The 17735-nt window shown below is 44.9% G+C and overlaps 1 protein-coding gene across 1 annotated transcript in view; it reads right to left on the bottom strand.

The window, feature by feature from the left end:
- The window catches only part of CCDC60 (coiled-coil domain containing 60), a 231516-nt gene that overhangs the window by 15394 nt on the left and 198387 nt on the right, over positions 1 to 17735 (bottom strand). The window contains exons 6-8 of the mRNA XM_007938286.1: positions 15096 to 15186; positions 9750 to 9984; positions 483 to 567 (exon numbers count right to left, since the gene is read on the bottom strand). Of these exons, the coding sequence (XP_007936477.1) occupies positions 483 to 567; positions 9750 to 9984; positions 15096 to 15186 (411 nt within the window). The remainder of the gene's footprint in view (positions 1 to 482; positions 568 to 9749; positions 9985 to 15095; positions 15187 to 17735) is intronic.

Raw genomic sequence — 17735 nt, 5'->3', positions numbered from 1 at the left:
CAGCTTAAAATTTCTTCCTTAGGGGAACCTTCTCTGATCCCCTGTCTTCTCCAGACTTGTTCAGACACCTCTGTTATCGACTCTTAGAGGTTATCCTTTCATAACACTTTCCCTGAGAATAATTAATATAAAGTCCATAAATATTCATAAAGAGAATGCCTGAGTAGCCTCAGGATCGTGGGAGCCAGCGTAGCAGAGAGTTATAAAAAGGGCTTTTGGAGTTAGAAAGACCTGGATTCGAGCTGTGCCTTTACCACTCACGAGCTAAGTGACCTTGAACTAGTGACTTAAGCTCCCTGAGCCTCATTTCCTTATTTGTAAAATAAAGATAACAGTACCTCCCCCTCATAGGTTTGTTGTAAGACTGCAACACATGAACCAAGTACAGAGAGAAAATGTTTCGTGACAGGAAACTTCTGTTGTTACTGTTCTCAGTATTTTCTGATATTTTGTTTGCCCCAAGAGTCAGGAGAACAACATACCTGGACACTTTTTTTTGAGTCTCACTTTCCATGATGACCGTCCTCCGGGCATCTTCTCGAACCATCTCCAGGAGCTTCTGCAGATCTGATGGGAACATGAGGGGTCACCATCTTGAGGTGCTTTGGAGCAAGACTTTGGGGTTGAGTGTCAGGGAGTCAGAGAGGGTTAAAGAGGGTTCATCATGGTGGGCAGGTTGTAACCTGACCACGACACTCCCTGCTTAAAACTCTTCAGTGAAGCTCCGTTTTCTTTTTGGCAAAGTCTAAACTCCTTCATGAGAGCTTTGGTGGCATAATGCCTAAGGCATTTGACTGCTAAACAGAAGGCTGGCAGTTCAAACCCACTGGCCACTCCTTGGAAGGAAGTTTGGGCAATCTTCCTATAGTAATACCGCCTTGGAAACCCAAGGAGGGGGTCACAATGAGTCAGATCGACTTGACGGTAGTAAGTTGTTTTTTTTTTTAAACTTCACAAGGCCATTGAGGCTGTATGGGATCTGGTTTCTCTCTTTCTGTCCTGTTTCATCTCACTTTCTTTGCCTCACCTTAAACTCTACAGTAGCCAGAGAGAACTGTTTCCATTTCCAAGAAGGAACCACCACATTCAGAGAACACTCTCTGATCCCCATAGTCCTGAACTCAGAAATGTGTTTTATTTGACATAAATGCCAACTTTTTTAAAACCAGAACGTTTCACCTGAAAGTTCAGACCTCCAGCTTTCCTAGAAAAAAATCTCAGAATGGCTCCATGTACCCTTATTCCTGCTGCATCTGAATTTGAGACAGACATGTGCTCCCTGGTTCTTACAGATCCCAATACTCTTCATTTTATTAGTTAGTTGCTTTTTATTATATACTTAATGTTGTATTTTATATGGTGTAAAAGATATCTTTGTATGCAACACTCAAAGTTGGAAAACAGAGTATCAGTGGGGTAAGCATGAGTGGGAGTATAACTGAAGAATCATCCTGAGAGTTTCATCATAAGGATACATATTTGTAAAGGCCTGACTGCCTTCATTCATTTCCATGCATCGCCTTGCATGTAGCTGTCCATGGTTCTGAAACATCACAATGATTATTTGGTGACTGATTCCTCAGAATCTGGCCCCAGATTTATGAGCTGGGAAAGAGAAGGGGCAAAGTGAGGAGAGGAGTTTAAAAACAGAGAGACAACTGGATGGAAGTCATGTGAGAATTGGAGACATCCAAAGGAGTAAAGGAGGGAGACAAGGGAGTAAGAGGTGGGGGAGAGAGACTTGTTTTGAGATGGGTTTCAAATAATTATAGGAACCAAGACAGTTACTGGAATTTGAACATTTATAGGGAGAGTCTTAAAAATCAGTCTTAGCAGTGCAGAGCTGTTTGCTTCTCAGGATGAACAAACATGCCATGATGGGCATCACTGAGTACAACTAAAGAGTTACAAACTTTTAATTTTACCCTTCTATTTTGATGGAGGGAGCTCTGGTAGCATAGTGGCTAAGGCACTTGGCTGCTAACCAGAAGGCTGGCAGTTCAAACCCACCAGCCACTCCTCGGAAGGAAGATGGGTCAGTCTACTTCCATAGTGATACTGCCTCAGAAACCCAAGGAGGGGTCACTATGAGTCAGGGCTGACTCGACGGCACATAACAACAACAACAACAACAACAATTTTGATGGAAAAATGGAGGATGCTTACACTTTTTCAGAACAGTCAGAAGAGTAGCAGATGTTGATTCCTTATTTGTAAAATAAAGATAATAGTACCCACCTGTCCCGTTTTTCTTCCTCCTCTGGCCTTCTGGGACTGTTCTACCCCTCCTCTGTCTCCCACTCCTGGTTAAGGTGCCTTGCTATGGACTCCTGACCTCCATCACAACCCTGATCTCATGGTACAGCGATTGCCTGTTCCCTTGTCTGTGTCCCCCTACAGGCTGTGAGCTCTTTGAGGGCAGGTACCACATCTTATTGATCTGTCTGCTGATAGTACCTAGCCCTGTCCTTGCACACGGGAAACTCAGTGTGTTTACGGAATGAACAACTGAATGACTAACAGGAAAAGACAGAAGATTTGGGAGACTGTGAGCTAGGTTTAGGGTGTCAACAAAGGATGCTGTTGTCAGTAGAGAGACTTTTTTACCCTTTGGTAGGTGGCTGGAGCTGACCCAAGCTCAGATGTCAAAATCCATGTTTGGAAGGAAGGTGTGAAGCCCAGTGTTTCCCAAGGCCATTTATGTGCACCCTTGTTTATGAATGCAATCAGTGGGGTCTAAGGAAAGGTTGCCTGCCTTAGTGGTTTTGGCATAAACATTAGTGATGTTTGGATAAACATCAACATTTAGGCATTTTTCCACTCCAATCTTTGATTCTCGAGCATTTTATTTTCCTAGTAATTTGTGGACATGATTCCATTTAATCCAAATACGGTGTTCATATTTGACTTGTCATACCCAACTCTCACACTCCTATACATCCCAGAGTTATGAAAGGTGTCTTAAGAAGCCTGTTGGTATGGGGCATGATGCTGGTTCCTCAACATTCTTTCCTTCTCCTGGGGACCAGAAAGCAACATCTGATTGTTCCACTATCCCTACCACCACATGTATGCAAACTGGCCTGCTGGTGAGTGGATACCGGCAAATGACTCCAGTGAGCTGGCACATTGGGCAGCTCTCCTAGAGAATTGTGTGTAAAGCCCCAGATTTCACATAATGCACCACAGATTTCACCCCTGCTCCCACCCGTGCTTGAGAGAAATGCCTCTGGGAATAATGGTTCCCACGAATAAGAAGCTTCACCCATCATGTTGCTGAAGTTGAATGTGTGTGTAATAGAACACACTTTGTGATGGTAACGTTCTCATTTACTTCTCAGAACTGCTTGGGATGTGAAACTTGTTAAGGGAGGGTGCAGATGCCACATAGTTGAGCTGCCCTGAGGAAGAAGGTCCTACATGGATGCCCATGCCCACATTCGGAGGAGCCTGTCCACTTCGCAGTTCCCAGCATTGTGGCTCAGACACACTGGCACTGCACACTTTCAATTGCCAAACAGCATCCACAGAGGAAAAAAATTCTGGCCTCCTCTGTTCCTTCTTCCATCTCTACCCAGCCAAGACTATCACCCTTGATCAACTAAATCCATTTCTTCTTCTCTTTAGGGGAACAGTAAAGGAGACCTTGAGCCCCTGGGTGGTGCAAATGTTGATGCACTCAGTTGCTTACTGAGAAAGATTTGAGTCTAGCCAGAGGCACCTTGGAAGAAAGGTGTGGAGATCTACTTCCAAAAATACCAGTTACTGAAAACCCTACAGAGCACAGCTCTACTCTGACACATGTGGAGTCACCACGAGTTGGAAGTGACTTGACAAATGGTTTTCGTTGGTTTGTTTGTTGTGTTGTTGTATAGGAGTTGGTTTAAAAGGGGGAACATTAGGCTGTATTAGGCCCATCATTTTGTATTGCTGTTTAAGTACGTTTCTCCTTTAGATGTTTGAGATTTGGAGCTTCAAGACCTGCAGAAGGAATGGCCTGGGCTTTAGGTTCTTGGGACTCCTCCTGCCATCGATCTGGGGAGGGGATAAGTCCTTGGAGAGGCCACAACTTGCTGTCCCTGGTGATTTGCATCCACAAAGACTTCATTATGCAGCCAGCCCTGGAAATTAGACCTTGGTCAAATGGCACGACTCACAGAATAGGATTCATGAATTCAGAATCAATTTGAGGAGGTTTTAGAAGGCAATGAAAGGTTGGGAAATTAATCTACTTTTGTCAAGACTGTGACAAATGAGATGAAGGTTAAATTATAAATGGGGGAAAGAGCTAGGAGGGGCTGAGGAGGACTTTCTTTGCCAGGGGGTGGACCTCTGGTGCAAATGCATCTCCTAGGCATTGTTGTGTACCTACTGTCTGCCAGACCCAAGGCATTAACTGATCCCCACCTCCAGGGAGCTCAAACCCCTTCTTTCCTTCTTCCTGAGGAATAGATACTGATTCTTTTTTGTGAGGAGAAGCACTCACCAGCACATATTTCTCAGCATCTTTTGCAGCGAGATGTGTCCCTGGGACTAAGTTCTGGCCAGTGAGATTTTAGCAGATGCTTAGACTCAGCTGGGAGTGGGTACTTTGGTCCTTTGCCAATTTCCTTCTGCTTCTAGCCTAAAATATGTGTGGTGACTGGAGTTCTAGCAGCCATTTTGGATCATGAAGTGACCATGAGGGTGATGGAGAACAAAGACAGAAGGACAGTAGGATCCCTGATGATCTTTTAGAGTCACCTTACTAGCCCTGGAATACTCATCTTTAATCTGTAAGACAAATAAACTTTTTTAAGCCTTTACTTTCACATCTCCTAGAGTCAAAAGAAGTTCCTTCCTGATACAGTAAGAGGCAGTTGTAAACTAACTGAATACTCAATAAGAACAAATACAAAGGAGTAAAAAAATGGAAAGACAGGAGCCCAGTGGTGTGAGGAAAGACTTCATAGAGAAGGGAACATTTAAGCTGGGTTTTGAAGGTTGAGTAGGAGCTCATACACCACAGGACCAGAGAAGAAATGCCACTGCAGAAAGAGGAAAGCATGTGGATTGCCTAAGAAGGGGGAAGCTTTTGAGTGTGGTTGGAGTGTTGAATTTAAGATGTGAAGTTGCAGAAGCTGAACCAATGACCGATCAGGGAGCTCTGGTAGCATAGTGCCTAAGGCACTTGACTGCTAACCAGGAGGCTGGCGGTTCAAACCCGCCAGCCACTCCTCAGAAGGAAGGTTGGGCAATTTACTTCCATACTGATACTGCCTTGGAAACCCAAGCAGGGGTCGCTATGAGTCGGATCTGACTGGATGGCACATAACAACAACAACAACAACAATGACCAGATCATATGCAATATCTAGACTTGGTCTTAAAGGCAATGGGAAGTGTAATAGTTAAGGTTGTGTGTCAACTTGGCTGGACCTTGGCGGAATCATTGACAGATGTTAAGGTGGAGTACTTACTGGATTTGAAATTTTGAAAGGTCTCTCTGGCTGAACATGGAGAATAAATCAGTGGATAAGCAAGGACAGGAGACTAATTAGGATACTGCTGCTACTATCTAGATGCCAAGTGATGGGAATATGGACCAGGGGTCTTAACACAGGTCTTTAGAGGGGCCACATACCAAAACTGAGTGACCTGGGCTGGTGTCAGAAAAATCAAACTTCCCGTTCAGTCTTTGATTTCTTACTTTTTCTAAAAACTTAGGTAGAGCATAGATTAAGTGTGAGTTGAGAGTCAGACTGCCCGGGCTCAAATTTTGGCTTCATCACTTTCTGTGTGACCTTGGGGAATTGAGCTTCCTGGGGCCCAATATTCTCATCTGCAAATTAGGCAGAAGAAGTTACGGTGAGCATTAGATGGAGTAATACACACAAAGATGCTAGAATAGTGCCTGGCACATAGAAGTCCTCCTAAGGTTTACCAATTATTATTATCATCATCATTCTAAGTTAGACAACAGGGCAAATGTGATATTCAATGGCCACACACTCAGCCGATAGGGAACAGTGCTTGGGGGTAATAGGGAGTGGCAGGGACTATGGAAAACTAGAGAGCACAGGCCCCAGCCAAAGGGAGGAGTTCTAGCTGCTTGTTGCCAAACAGGATTGCAAACTTATTGTTGCTACAAAGGGAGGTTTTTTTGTTTTGTTTTTAACTCTTTATGTGAGTAAGGTGAAAGCTTACAGAACAAATTAGTTTTCATTCAACAGTCCTTATACATTTTGTTTTATGACATTCATTGCAATCCCTGCAATGTAACAGTGCTCTTCCCACTTCCTCCCTGTGTTTACTATTCCCATTCATCCTTCCTTCCTGCCTTCTAAGCTTTGTGTTAGGGCCAATGATGCCCTTTTGAGCATGGATGGTTTATTGTTCTAAGGAGTGCCTCCTTCCCTGGGGTCCGTGGTCTGGGGGATTCTACCACTCTCTGTCAGCCCAGTAACCTTTGCCTTTTTTATTATTTTGAATTTTGTTCCCCATTTTTTTTTTCCCATTGCATCTGGAACCTCCTATGGTGACCCCTTCCAGTGCAGTCCGCACTGGTAGCTGGGCACCATCTAATTCCTCTGGTCTCAGGGTCATGGAGGCTGAGATTCATGTGGTCTGTTAGTCCACAAAGTGAGATTTTTGAAAATCAGAATTTTTATGTGAAATCTCTCAATATTAAAAAGTTACCTTTATTTATTTATTTATTTAGGCAAAACTGTGTGTGTTCTGAACAAAGCGTAAGTGGCTTGTTATTGTTGTTACATGCCGTCTAGTCGGACTCGACTCATAGCGACCCCTCCTTGGGTTTCTGAGGCAGTATCACTATGGAAGTAGATCGCCCAACCTTCCTTCCAAGGATTGGCTGGTGGGTTTGAGCCGCCAGCCTTCTGGTTAGCAGTCAAGTGCCTTAGGCTTAGGAGGCCCAAATTTCTGTCTCTAAACTAACACAAAAGTAATACGGGAAGAGTCTGAAAACATTTTAAAAGATAGCATGATAGGAGCAGGCAGATGGTTTGATATGGGAGGAAGATGGCCATTGGAGAAGGGTCTGTGGTCTCTCCTGTGCCTTGAGAGATGGCACCATTCCTCCCCTCCCCTCACTGCAAGGTCAGCTTCCGGCTGCTGCCTCCTGCCTTCAGCACTCAGGCTGCTGTGGGGATAGCCATATGCCAGATCTGGAACTGTCTTGAAACTGGGGACACTTTTTTCTCCTTATTTAAGAGCAGGGCTTTCAGAGGTCAAAGACACAAAGACTCAGTTGGTTTAGACATCTAAGATGGCTTGAAAGAACACTGGCTGAGCAGGCAGGTCTCAGCTTGCACACGCCTGAGGGGACATAGTAGGTCGGGGTTTGGCAAGACAGTAACAATCACACAGACCCCGTCTGAAAAGTCAACCAGCTCTGCCACTCCTGTACTTAAAATCTCCCAGAGACTTCCTTTTGCACTTTGAATAATTCTGAACTCCGCCCCTGTGTGCTCTGACGCCCCACCTCCCCCCTCAACTTTATATCTTCAGGTCTCAGGTCAACCATGAGAGCTAGCAGAGGCTTCCCCTGACCACCCCGGCTTAATTTGCCCCACACCCTCCAGTGGATTCTCCTTAGCACAACACTCTTCTTTTCTTCTGAGCACATTCTATCAGCAGTTGTCTTGCTCGCGGTTTTCTTGTCTGTCTGGCTCTTCCTTCTCAAACATAAGCTTGGGGAGGGGTGGTACTATAAATTTCAGTTCCAGGCACACAGTTGTTGTGCAGTTGAGTCTGTTCTGACTCATAGCAACGCTATGTTCAACAGAGTGAAACACTGCCTGGTCCTGTGTCATCCTCACGGTCATTGCCGTGCGCACTTGAGCCCATCATCCCAGCTGCTGTGCAGTCCATCGCATTGAAGATCTTCCTCTTTTTATCTGAGCCTCTACTTTACCAAGCATCATATCATTTTCCAATATTCTAGACCAATAAGGCACACAGTAGGTGCTCAATAAATAATTGTTGAATGAAAGAAAGTTAATGAAATCTGTAACTTACATGTCTACCCTTTATCTTGTTCCTCTCCATCTCAGACAATACCTGTATTCAGCAAACAGCTTTTCGGGGCTTGGAGTGCCTCCCAGCCCCCTGTTGACAAGGGAAGGGGTGGTATTTCTGTCAATGGCAGCAATCACTCTTAAGTCCTGACTACCAACTAGATTTTCATACTTCTGTCTGCTCCTGCCTTTGCCCATCAGGGTGCCATTCTAGGCTGGCCACCGGGCTCCAGACTCTGGACTGCCTTGACGTCCATCTCCGTCTTCTTGAGTCTGTACTACAGCCTGAAAGCCCAGCCCAGCCCAGTTGCTTTAGACATTCAAGATGGCCCGAAAGAACATTGGCTGAGCAGGCAGGTCTCAGCTTGCACACCGCTGAGGGGACATAGTAGGTCGGGGTTTGGCAAGAAGGTGTCCCATGCACCAGAGTCCGAGATTTGGCAGTGGGCTGGTCCTCCTTCACCTCCCTGTCTTTCTCTTCTTTTTCTTTCCCCATCCTCTTCAGTATGAGTCTGTTTTCTTACCCCTTTTTTACTATAGAATCTCAAGCCATTGAATTCTGCAGGTAAATTTCTGACATGGCTGTGGAATCTAGTTACAGTTCTCTCGGGTCGATTTCCATGTTGTTGTTGTTGTTATGAGCTGTCGAGTCGTCTCCGACCCCTCCTTGGGTTTCTGAGGCGGTATCACTACGGAAGTAGATTGCCCAATCTCCCTTCTGAGGAGTGGCTGGTAGGTTTGAACCGCCAACCTTCTGGTTAGCAGTCATGAATGCATATTTGTACTTATTCTTGGAGAGAAGTTCCATAGCTTTCAACAGATCCTCTAAAGGATTTGTGTCACTGAAATTGTGACCAGCCACTGAAAAGTCTTGTTCCAGGATGAGCCTCACAGAGGGATACAAATTCCTTATATTAAATGTCCAGAAAGGCAGATCCTCGGAGGGAGAAAGTGGATCTGTGGTGGCCTGGGATGGGGGATGGGGGTGGGGGGTGGGAAAGGAGAGTGACTCCACATGACCACGAGGGTTCTTTCAGGGTCACTGCAAATGCTCTAAAGTTACACTGGGGCGATGGTTGCACAGCTCTGTAACTAAAAGTCACTGAGTTTACATGGAAAGTGAGTGAATTTTATGGCATGTAAATTGTACTTCAATAAAACTGTTTAAAAAAGTAGATACCAGATTTCAAAGACTTGTTGTTGTTACTGTTATGCGCCGTGGAGTCAGACCTGACTCAGAGCGACCCCTCCTTGGGTTTCCCAGACAGTGTCACTACGGAAGTAGATTGCCCAACCTTCCTTCTGAGGAGTGGCTGGTGGTTTTGAACCACCAGCCTTCTGGTTAGCAGTCAAGTGCCTTAGGCACTAGTGTGGGGAAAAAATGTAAAACACTTAATTGCTACTTTTTATATTGAGTACATGTTGAAATGATAGTATTTTGTATAAATAGAACTGAATAAAATCTATTATTAAAATTTTAAAAAATGCAGTTGATAACTATAGGCTGTCTCTAGGAAAAATGGCTCAGGTTAATCCAAATTAGAGAATATATTCCCGATCTCCAGTGAAGGAGAGCAAAGGGGCGTCCAAAGAAATTGAACAGGGCTGGAGAGTCCCTGTGTCTCCTTTAATCGAGCTGTGCATGGGGTGGAAGTGAGCAGCAGAGGCTCTTGGGATGTGTCTCACAGGCAAAGGCTTGGGGCAGATGGTCACATCAGAGGCGGGACTTACTGATATGAAGAGGCTCCTCATCTGGCCTGGTTGAAGAGGACTCGTTGTCCTCGATGTCCTTGCTACCTGGCCCCTGGGTGACCACATTTGGGGGCTCATCTGAGCCAGGGTTCATGGAGATCATGCTGCTCTGGGGGGATGACCCCCCACTGGTCCGAGACAGGCTGAGCATGGAGCCTTGTCGGCTCAGTTTGCGGGCGGTGGTACGTGGCATCAGAATTCGGAATTCTTTGGTCTGCTGTAAAGAGTGGAGAAAGAGGGATATCAGAGAGGTAGAAGGAAAGGAGGAAAGAAGTAGGGAAGAAAACATGGGAGCACCTGGCTCTGAATGGGAATTCCTTTTGGTTCTTTCCAGACACCCTGAGACATAACTGGATCTCAAGGGAGATTATTTGAAAATATGTACTATTTGAAGCAAACACGCTGGGACTTACTCTACACAGTGAGTGCTGTGGTTGCCGAAGCAGTCCCGACAGGATGCCACACTCATCTTCTAGTGATATCACTGTGGCCTGGAACAGTTTTTGACTTTTCCTTTGAATAGTCATTGGAGTAGTTTATTACACTGGATGAGGGGATAGGTCTGATTTCTTGAGCTACATCCTGGTTTGACCTCAGAGTATACTTAACGACTTGTTGTTCACCAAGTGAATGCCTGGGCCATAAAGAAAGAAGGGCTGTCTCCATGGGAATTTTCTGAAGAACACAGATGGAGAAGATTCTAACCTTGAAATTTAGGGTGTGGGACAGAGGGAAGCAAGTTTGTCTGGTGGAGTGGCACTCTGGGGCAGCAGAGGAGCCAGGCTTGTGGTGGGCACAGGGAGGACTGCACAGCCAGCCCCAGAAGGGATTAAGGGGTAGAGAACGTTCAGAGTCCCTGGGTGGTGTGAACAGCTGAGGTTCTGAACTGCTAACTGAAAGACTGGAGGTTCAAGTCTGTCGAGAGTGGCTTGGAAGAAAGACCTGCTAATTGGCTTCCAGAAAACCAGCCACTGACAGCCCTGTGGAGCACATTTGTACCCTGACACCCATAGGTAACCATGAGTCAGAGTCGCCCTGAAGACACCTAGGTCTAAAGGGAAATTTGTGCAAGGGCAATGTAGATTTGGAGTTCGAGATGACCGGTTACAGGCGTGTGTGTGTGTGCGTGCATTGTGTGTGTTGTAACATGTGATAGGTATCACTCCCAAGTGCACTGTGTGGAGTCATGTCCTCATGCTAGTCATGTTCCAAGTCTCAGAGGCTTCCTAACTTGTCCGAGGTCACACAGCTAGCAAGTGACAGACATACATTTGAACCCAGGTCCTGCTAACATCAAGCAAATTATGGCTTTCTTTGAAAAAAAGAAATTTATGCCTTGTTCAGTGGCATTGAAAATGCCCTTGACCTTATGCTGATGATTCTGTATGATGTTTAAAATACCAGGTTTCCAGTGGGGAAGAGTAGGCCCTCAGCTGCTTCCAAGTTCAGAACTCAGTAGAGGGCCTGGGCTATATAGTATACACTCAATTACAGAAACAGTTTTATTTATTTTGAGAACATTCGAGTTGAAAGCTTTTGGAGAGCAAACTGAGATGTTTAGATGAAACTAAACTACTAGGTGCTTGGTATTTTAGGGAAGAGGATAGAGAAGAGACAGGACTGAAGGCCATGCAGCATTTAATAAACAGTGGGGAGAAGACTGTATTTAGCAGGATTCCACTGTATGTGATCAGACATAGTTTTTTCATCACCCAGAGTGTAGGCGGAACTTCCCTGCACTGGAAGAGGGGAGATATTTCTTGGTTGCACAGTGGAAGGAGGGGGTGGAGGAAGAGGGGAGAAGAGAGAGGAGGTGGGGTTGGAGCCAGTGAGATGGGGGAAAGGCTGGGACGTTTAAGATGTGACCTCACCCCTTGACACCCCTCATCCTTCAAATCTTCAGCAAAAATCTATACAAATGACAGATTGCTTCTGAATGTGATAAGCTATGGAATTAAGAGTTTAAACTAAGTTTAACCACATCTCCCCTGGGCTTGTGGATTACAACAATGACTGTGATGGACAAAAAGCAAATACCAAAAGTTGGCATGCCATCTCCTTTGATAAATTAGGACCTTGATGAGGTTGTCCCCTTTTGTTGGGATTGCTGCTGGTTAAGAGCTTGTCAGACTGACAGAAACCCCTGCTACCTTCTGCCACCCTAGGGAGAGATGATGTGTGATGCAGGGAATATATATGGTTAAGTTTCCTCCTTCCTCTTTCATTTGGCATGATAGGAATTCTTGACTCCGGGAACCAGACCCTGCAGGTCAATGCCATTTTTGAAGGCTGGACAGAATATGGGACAAGGTCAGCCTGGAGTTATGCAGTGAGCACTGAAGTAAGAGCCAGGAGGCCTCAGGGTGGCCTTGATCCAGTTTATCTCCTCTGCCTCAGTTTCCCAGCTGTAAGACGAGGCGGGGTGACTGAGATGATCTCAGAAGAGCTTTCCTTCTGGAGTGCTGTGTGCATCTTCCATGAGCTGCTCCTAACATTGTCATTAATTAAAATTCAATTAACCACCGCAGCCGGGAAATCCAAAGTGAAGCTCTGACACTTCGGATTAATTGAGATTTTGGCAGAAAAATAAAATGTGGGGCAAGATGTGTCAGGCAGCTTCGGCATCTTGTCCTTTATTGAACTGACTTCCTAAACTGGCTTAAATCTCCAAACAGTTCTTCTTTATTTTCTATATTTCACTCACAAGTGGTATTAACCAGCTGGTGGCATAGTGCCTAAGGCATTTGACTGCTAACCAGAAGGCTGGTGGTTCACACCCACCAGCCAGTCCCCGGAAGGAAGGTTGGGCAATCTACTTCCGTAGTGATACCACCTCAGAAACCCAAGGAGGGGTCGCTATGAGTCGGATCTGACTTGATGACAGTGTGTTGCATTTGTTGTTGTGTCCCACCTCAGCAGGGACTGCTTTTTGGCCACAAAAGGAAAGATTTCTCTGAAAGATTCCTTATACTTTCTTAGAAATAGGGATTGCAAACTGGTGGCTTGTGTGGAGACATATTTAACTGTCCAGCATTTTAAAAATTGGGAGATAAAAACCTTGGTTTCTTTTGAAAGTGATAAGCTCTGGGCTCCCATTCTTAATGTGGCAAAACGAGCGAGAGTAGATCCCTGTAGCTGGGCAGGAATGCTCTGGGCTGCCACAGACCTCACCACTCCTGACTATCTTATATGCGCCTTGCTTTCCTCATTTACATGACCTGATTGGGCCTTCTGTTTGATTTTGTGGACACTGTCTTTAGCGCTGGCAAGCTCTATCTGTGTAGAAGACTATCAGGGACTCCAGGGGTTGATAGAAGCATCCCTTTCAAAGGTTTTATGTGGGTTAGGGACTGAGGTCAGGAGAGAGTTGACGGCAGTGAGTTTGGTGGTGGTGGTTGTTTTTTTAGGTGCACACATGGAGTAAGTGGCTGAGCCATGTCTCTTGATTCCTGATGGAGTGTTCCTCTAACCAAACACCCTGTAGCCTAGGCTTGACCCAGGCTTTCTAGGGGATTCAGTTTTGTAAGAGTACATTTTCCGTGATTTCTCACTTTTCAATCTGAATCATGAATCTTCCTGAAGGACAGTGTGTGAGATTTGTAGCACCTGCTGCTTTTTCGATGCATCTCTGAAGACAGATACACACAGTATCTCCATAGCAACTTCCTGTGATAAAAGCAAAGACTCTGACTTCTCAGGTCTAGGAGCATCCTGATGAAAGAGCAAAAAATGGTGAAAATCTTAATGAGGGGCAATTATAATATCATGGAGAGTGTGCGTTTATAGGGCCCAGTGTTGAATAAACAGACCCTGGGTTAACTTCTCCCTCTGCCTTGGCCCACCTGTGTGACCTCACACAAGTCATTTAACCTCTCTGCACCCCAGCTTCCTGCCTTCCCACCTGGGGATAATAATAGTGCTCTGTGAGACTACTAAAATGGTGAAACTGGATTAAAAAACCTGAAGAGCTTCTGTAGCACAGAACCTGTTGTTGTTAGGTGCCACTGAGTCAGTTCCAACTCATGTTGTTGTTGTTATGTGCCGTCGAGTCAGACCCGACTCTTAGCGACCCCTCCTTGGGTTTCCGAGGTGGTATCACTACGGAAGTAGATTGCCCAACCTTCCTTCTGAGGAGTGGCTGGTGGGTTTGAACCACCAGCCTTCTGGTTAGCAGTCAAGTGCCTTAGGTACTATGACACCAGAGCTCCCTTCCAACTCATAGTGACTCTATGTACAACTGAATGAAACGCTGCCTCGTTCTGCACCATCCTCATGATCATTGTCATGCTTGAGCTCACTCTTGCTGCCACTTTGTCGGTCCACTGCATTGAGGGTCTTCCTCTTTTTTGCTGACCCTCATCTTTATGCAGCATGATGTCTTTCTCCAAGTACTGGTCCCTCCTGAGAACATGTCCAAGTGCGTAAGATGAAGTCTCACCATCCTCTCTTCTAAGGAGCATTCTGGCTCTATGTCCTCCAAGACAGGTCTGTTCATTCTTCTGGCAGTCCATGTATATTTCAACATTCTTCTTCGTTCATTGTACATTCTTCCTTATTCATTGTCCAGCTTTCACATGCACGTAAGGTGATTGAAAGTACCATGGCTTGAGTCAGGCACACCTGGGTCCTCCAAGTGACATCTTGGCTTCTAAAAAGGCTCCATGATGATGCTCGGCATTTTAAAAATTTCAAGGTGAGTTTCCATGTTGGTTCCCAAGGTCTTCACTCATTGTGGTGAGGTGGGCGGGGTGAACATTATGGTCGTTTTGTGGGTAAGAGATCAAGTTTAGCAAATGCTCTAAATGTTGTCCTTGGCCATTATTATGATTAAAAGGTGCTTGTTTGTTGAGTTGATGGATTTGGAAGTTTGGGGTTAAGAATGTTTAGGGTGAAAAGCATAGACCTCTTACAGAATAATCACCACACTTTTTAGTTTGCAGAAAATCTTGTCGAATCACTTTGTATTTTCTGACTGAAATTTTTTTTTAAATAAAGATGAGAGAAATGACTGCTATTGATTTAAAAGATAGAGTGAGGTGAGTCCATTTCCTTCTGCTGACATCTTATTAAGCAGCTCCCAGGACTCCCCACTCCTTTCCCGTCAAGCGATGTCCTGCCAAATGTCATTTCTCCTATAATCCCCAACCATTTTAATTAAAATTTAAAAACCATCCAAGGCCATGTGCTTCTGACTTTCCTTCACTTCAAGAACCAACTAGGGGAAAGGAAAAAAAAAAAAAATCCCAGCATAGAAAAGACTGGCCAAACACCCCGGCACAAGGTGGGACCTGCGGCCAAGTGATAGAGTCGTGTGCTGTGGGTTACCTTTGATGCTGTGATGAAGTGTTCCCACCTCTGTTCCATGGACTTGTCCTTATTGATCTTTTTTATTGTGCTCTTGCTTCCACCTGGGTCCCTGAGTGAGAAACAGCTTAATGAGTTTTCCGTTTCCAGAGCCTCGGTTTATTACAAGAAGTTCTTTTAAGAAATGCAATAAATAGAGGAGAAATGGTGGCTGGTGGCTGGTCTCTGTTAAGATTTTTTTTTTTTTTTTTCCCCCTTCAGCACTTGTGAAGCAGAGAGAGAGACAATTCTCCATAGCTGGGGCTAGGGTACAGGTTTCTCATGGGTGAAAATCAAGGTTCAGTGAGGTCACTGCTTACTCAGTGAGGCTGAGGGGGGGTTCTGAATGTACTTGCTTTTAGGACCGAGGTCCCCTTATAGATTCTGGGGCAGGTTTTTAGTTACCTCAGGAGGGGTAGATTTAAAAGCTTGTTTATTTCTGAATACCTGCCTGCCCTAGTCACACCATCAGGGACGCTTCCGTGTAACACGGTGAAGGTATTACTAGGTGGGGTATTAAGAATGGGGAAGGTGGGGGGGCAGGTCTCATAATGATAATAAGTGGTGTTGGGCTTATTAAGCAAATGCTCTATACCATACTATGTGCTAGACCCGTCTGTGCATTCTCACTGAATAACTTCAGCAAAACTTTATGATATCATCATTGTCATCCCATTTTACAAATGAGAAAACAAACCCAGTGGGCATAAGTCACTTACCCAGATGCATATTGACAGTGAAACTAAGGACGCTAAAGCTTCAGGACCCTTCACTTGCACCAACCTCTCCAGGGTCCTGTACCTAATTTTTTCTTTTTTATTTAAAGCACCCCATTCCAATTAAATAAGTTTCAGCCCCACAAAACCTGGCTCATCACCTAACCATGTGGGGAGAGGACTTTCTGGGTAGGAAACAGATGTCCTAGCAGGTTCTGTCAGTGACATGCCTAATCCCTCATCTGAAACCTAGGGGGCCAGATGTATTGCCAAATTAAGGATTTTGGCATTTTGGAAAGGAAGTAGGCTGTATATGTTAGACAGTTGCTCTGATTGGGTCTGGGACAGCGTCCTGTAAGCAAATACATTGATATTTCTGCAATAAAACGTGTTAATTTTTACACTAGGTGGATGAATAAAGATTATAGTTTTACATCAGGTTTTACCACCAAATCAGTTTGGTTCATGTCAGATTATATAGCCAAATGAGTTATGAAAAAGCTAAGTTTTCAGAGCTTTTTTGGATTTGGGATTTGTGGCTATGGAATGGTGGGGTTCTACTAATGAGTGAGCAGAGATCTAAGTATGTGTTGCCTCAACTACCTCTGTCTCCCAACCTGTCTCAATCAATTTACTAATTTATCAATTCATTCATCTTTCAATCTGACCTTTTATCTCTCTCTTTGTCTTTTGATCAACCCATTGATATATCAGTCCTGTCTGTCAGTCTTCTATCATCTGTCCACCCATCTCTTTTTGTGTCCCCATTTTCTCTGCTCTTTTCTGGTCCCCATTTTCTCTGCAGAAATTATTTTAGATGGCTAGAATCCTTTCAGCCATTTGGCTGGCTGTCACCCAGCCTAGAGTAGTGTTTTGATTACCGAGTGCTGTTCTAACAGAAGATACCACAAATAGATTGTCTTGAACAAACAGGAGTTTATTCAGTTTTGGAGGCTTTAAGTCCGAGTTCAAAGTGCCAGGCTCTAGGGGCTGGGTGAAAACCCCTTGACCTTGGGCTTCAGCTCTACCTCCTCCCGGCCCACTGGAGCTATAAGGCTTTTCTCTACTCAGACAGCTGCTGGCTGCTGAGGCTGACAAGCCCAAGGTTGACAAGTAAAAAGGCACAGTCCCAATGTTACCAAACTAATTTGGCAGGCCACTGATTCAAGTCCAGACGAAGTCCCCAGATCGGCAGGGCATGGTAGGCTGTTGAACAACAACTTGGCTACATGCAGGGTTCTAGCACGTCAAAAGGCTAGACACCATTCCCAAAGCTGCTTCTTACATATGGGAAGCAGACCACATCCCTAAAGCAGCTACTCAGCTGCTCCCATAGATTCCACCATGGAGTTAATTATCAATCTCACCATGGGGAATAACTATATCCAGCTGCCCAGCCACTCACCCGGCCCACCAAGTTGACACACAACCTTAACTACCACAAGTAGGAACATGAGGGAGTGGGAAGATGAACAGACAGTTTTGATGGAGAGGACATTGATAGAGAGCAGAGCAGGGAGCTAGGTTTGTCTGAGGCTTCTGAGTGCTTATGGTGGGGAAGGTGCTCAGATAGAGGATGTAAAGGGTAATCAAGATAAACCTTAGCATTCCTCAAGGGAAAACTAGGGGCAATTTCAGGGGCCCTAATTTACGGCATAAATAGACTATCAAGCATAACCCAAAATGCACAAACAGCAGAAGAGAAACTAGATGAATGAGACCTTCTAAAAATTAAATTTTATGTGCTCCCAAAGACTTCTCCAAAAGTGAAAAGAGAACTTACAGATTGGGAAAAAATATTTGGCAGTGACATATCTGACAAGGGACTTATGTCTAGAATTTATGGAAAACTCCAACACCTCAACAACAAAAAGACAAATAATCCAATTAAAAAATGGGCAGAAGA

This window comes from Orycteropus afer, unplaced genomic scaffold (assembly GCF_000298275.1).
Source record: "Orycteropus afer afer isolate SDZICR_OR568_19922 unplaced genomic scaffold, OryAfe1.0 scaffold00048, whole genome shotgun sequence".
In the NCBI taxonomy this organism is placed as follows: Eukaryota; Metazoa; Chordata; class Mammalia; order Tubulidentata; family Orycteropodidae; genus Orycteropus; species Orycteropus afer.
The sequence above is the reverse complement of the archived record's forward strand: the minus strand, read 5'-3'. Positions and strand labels throughout refer to the sequence as shown.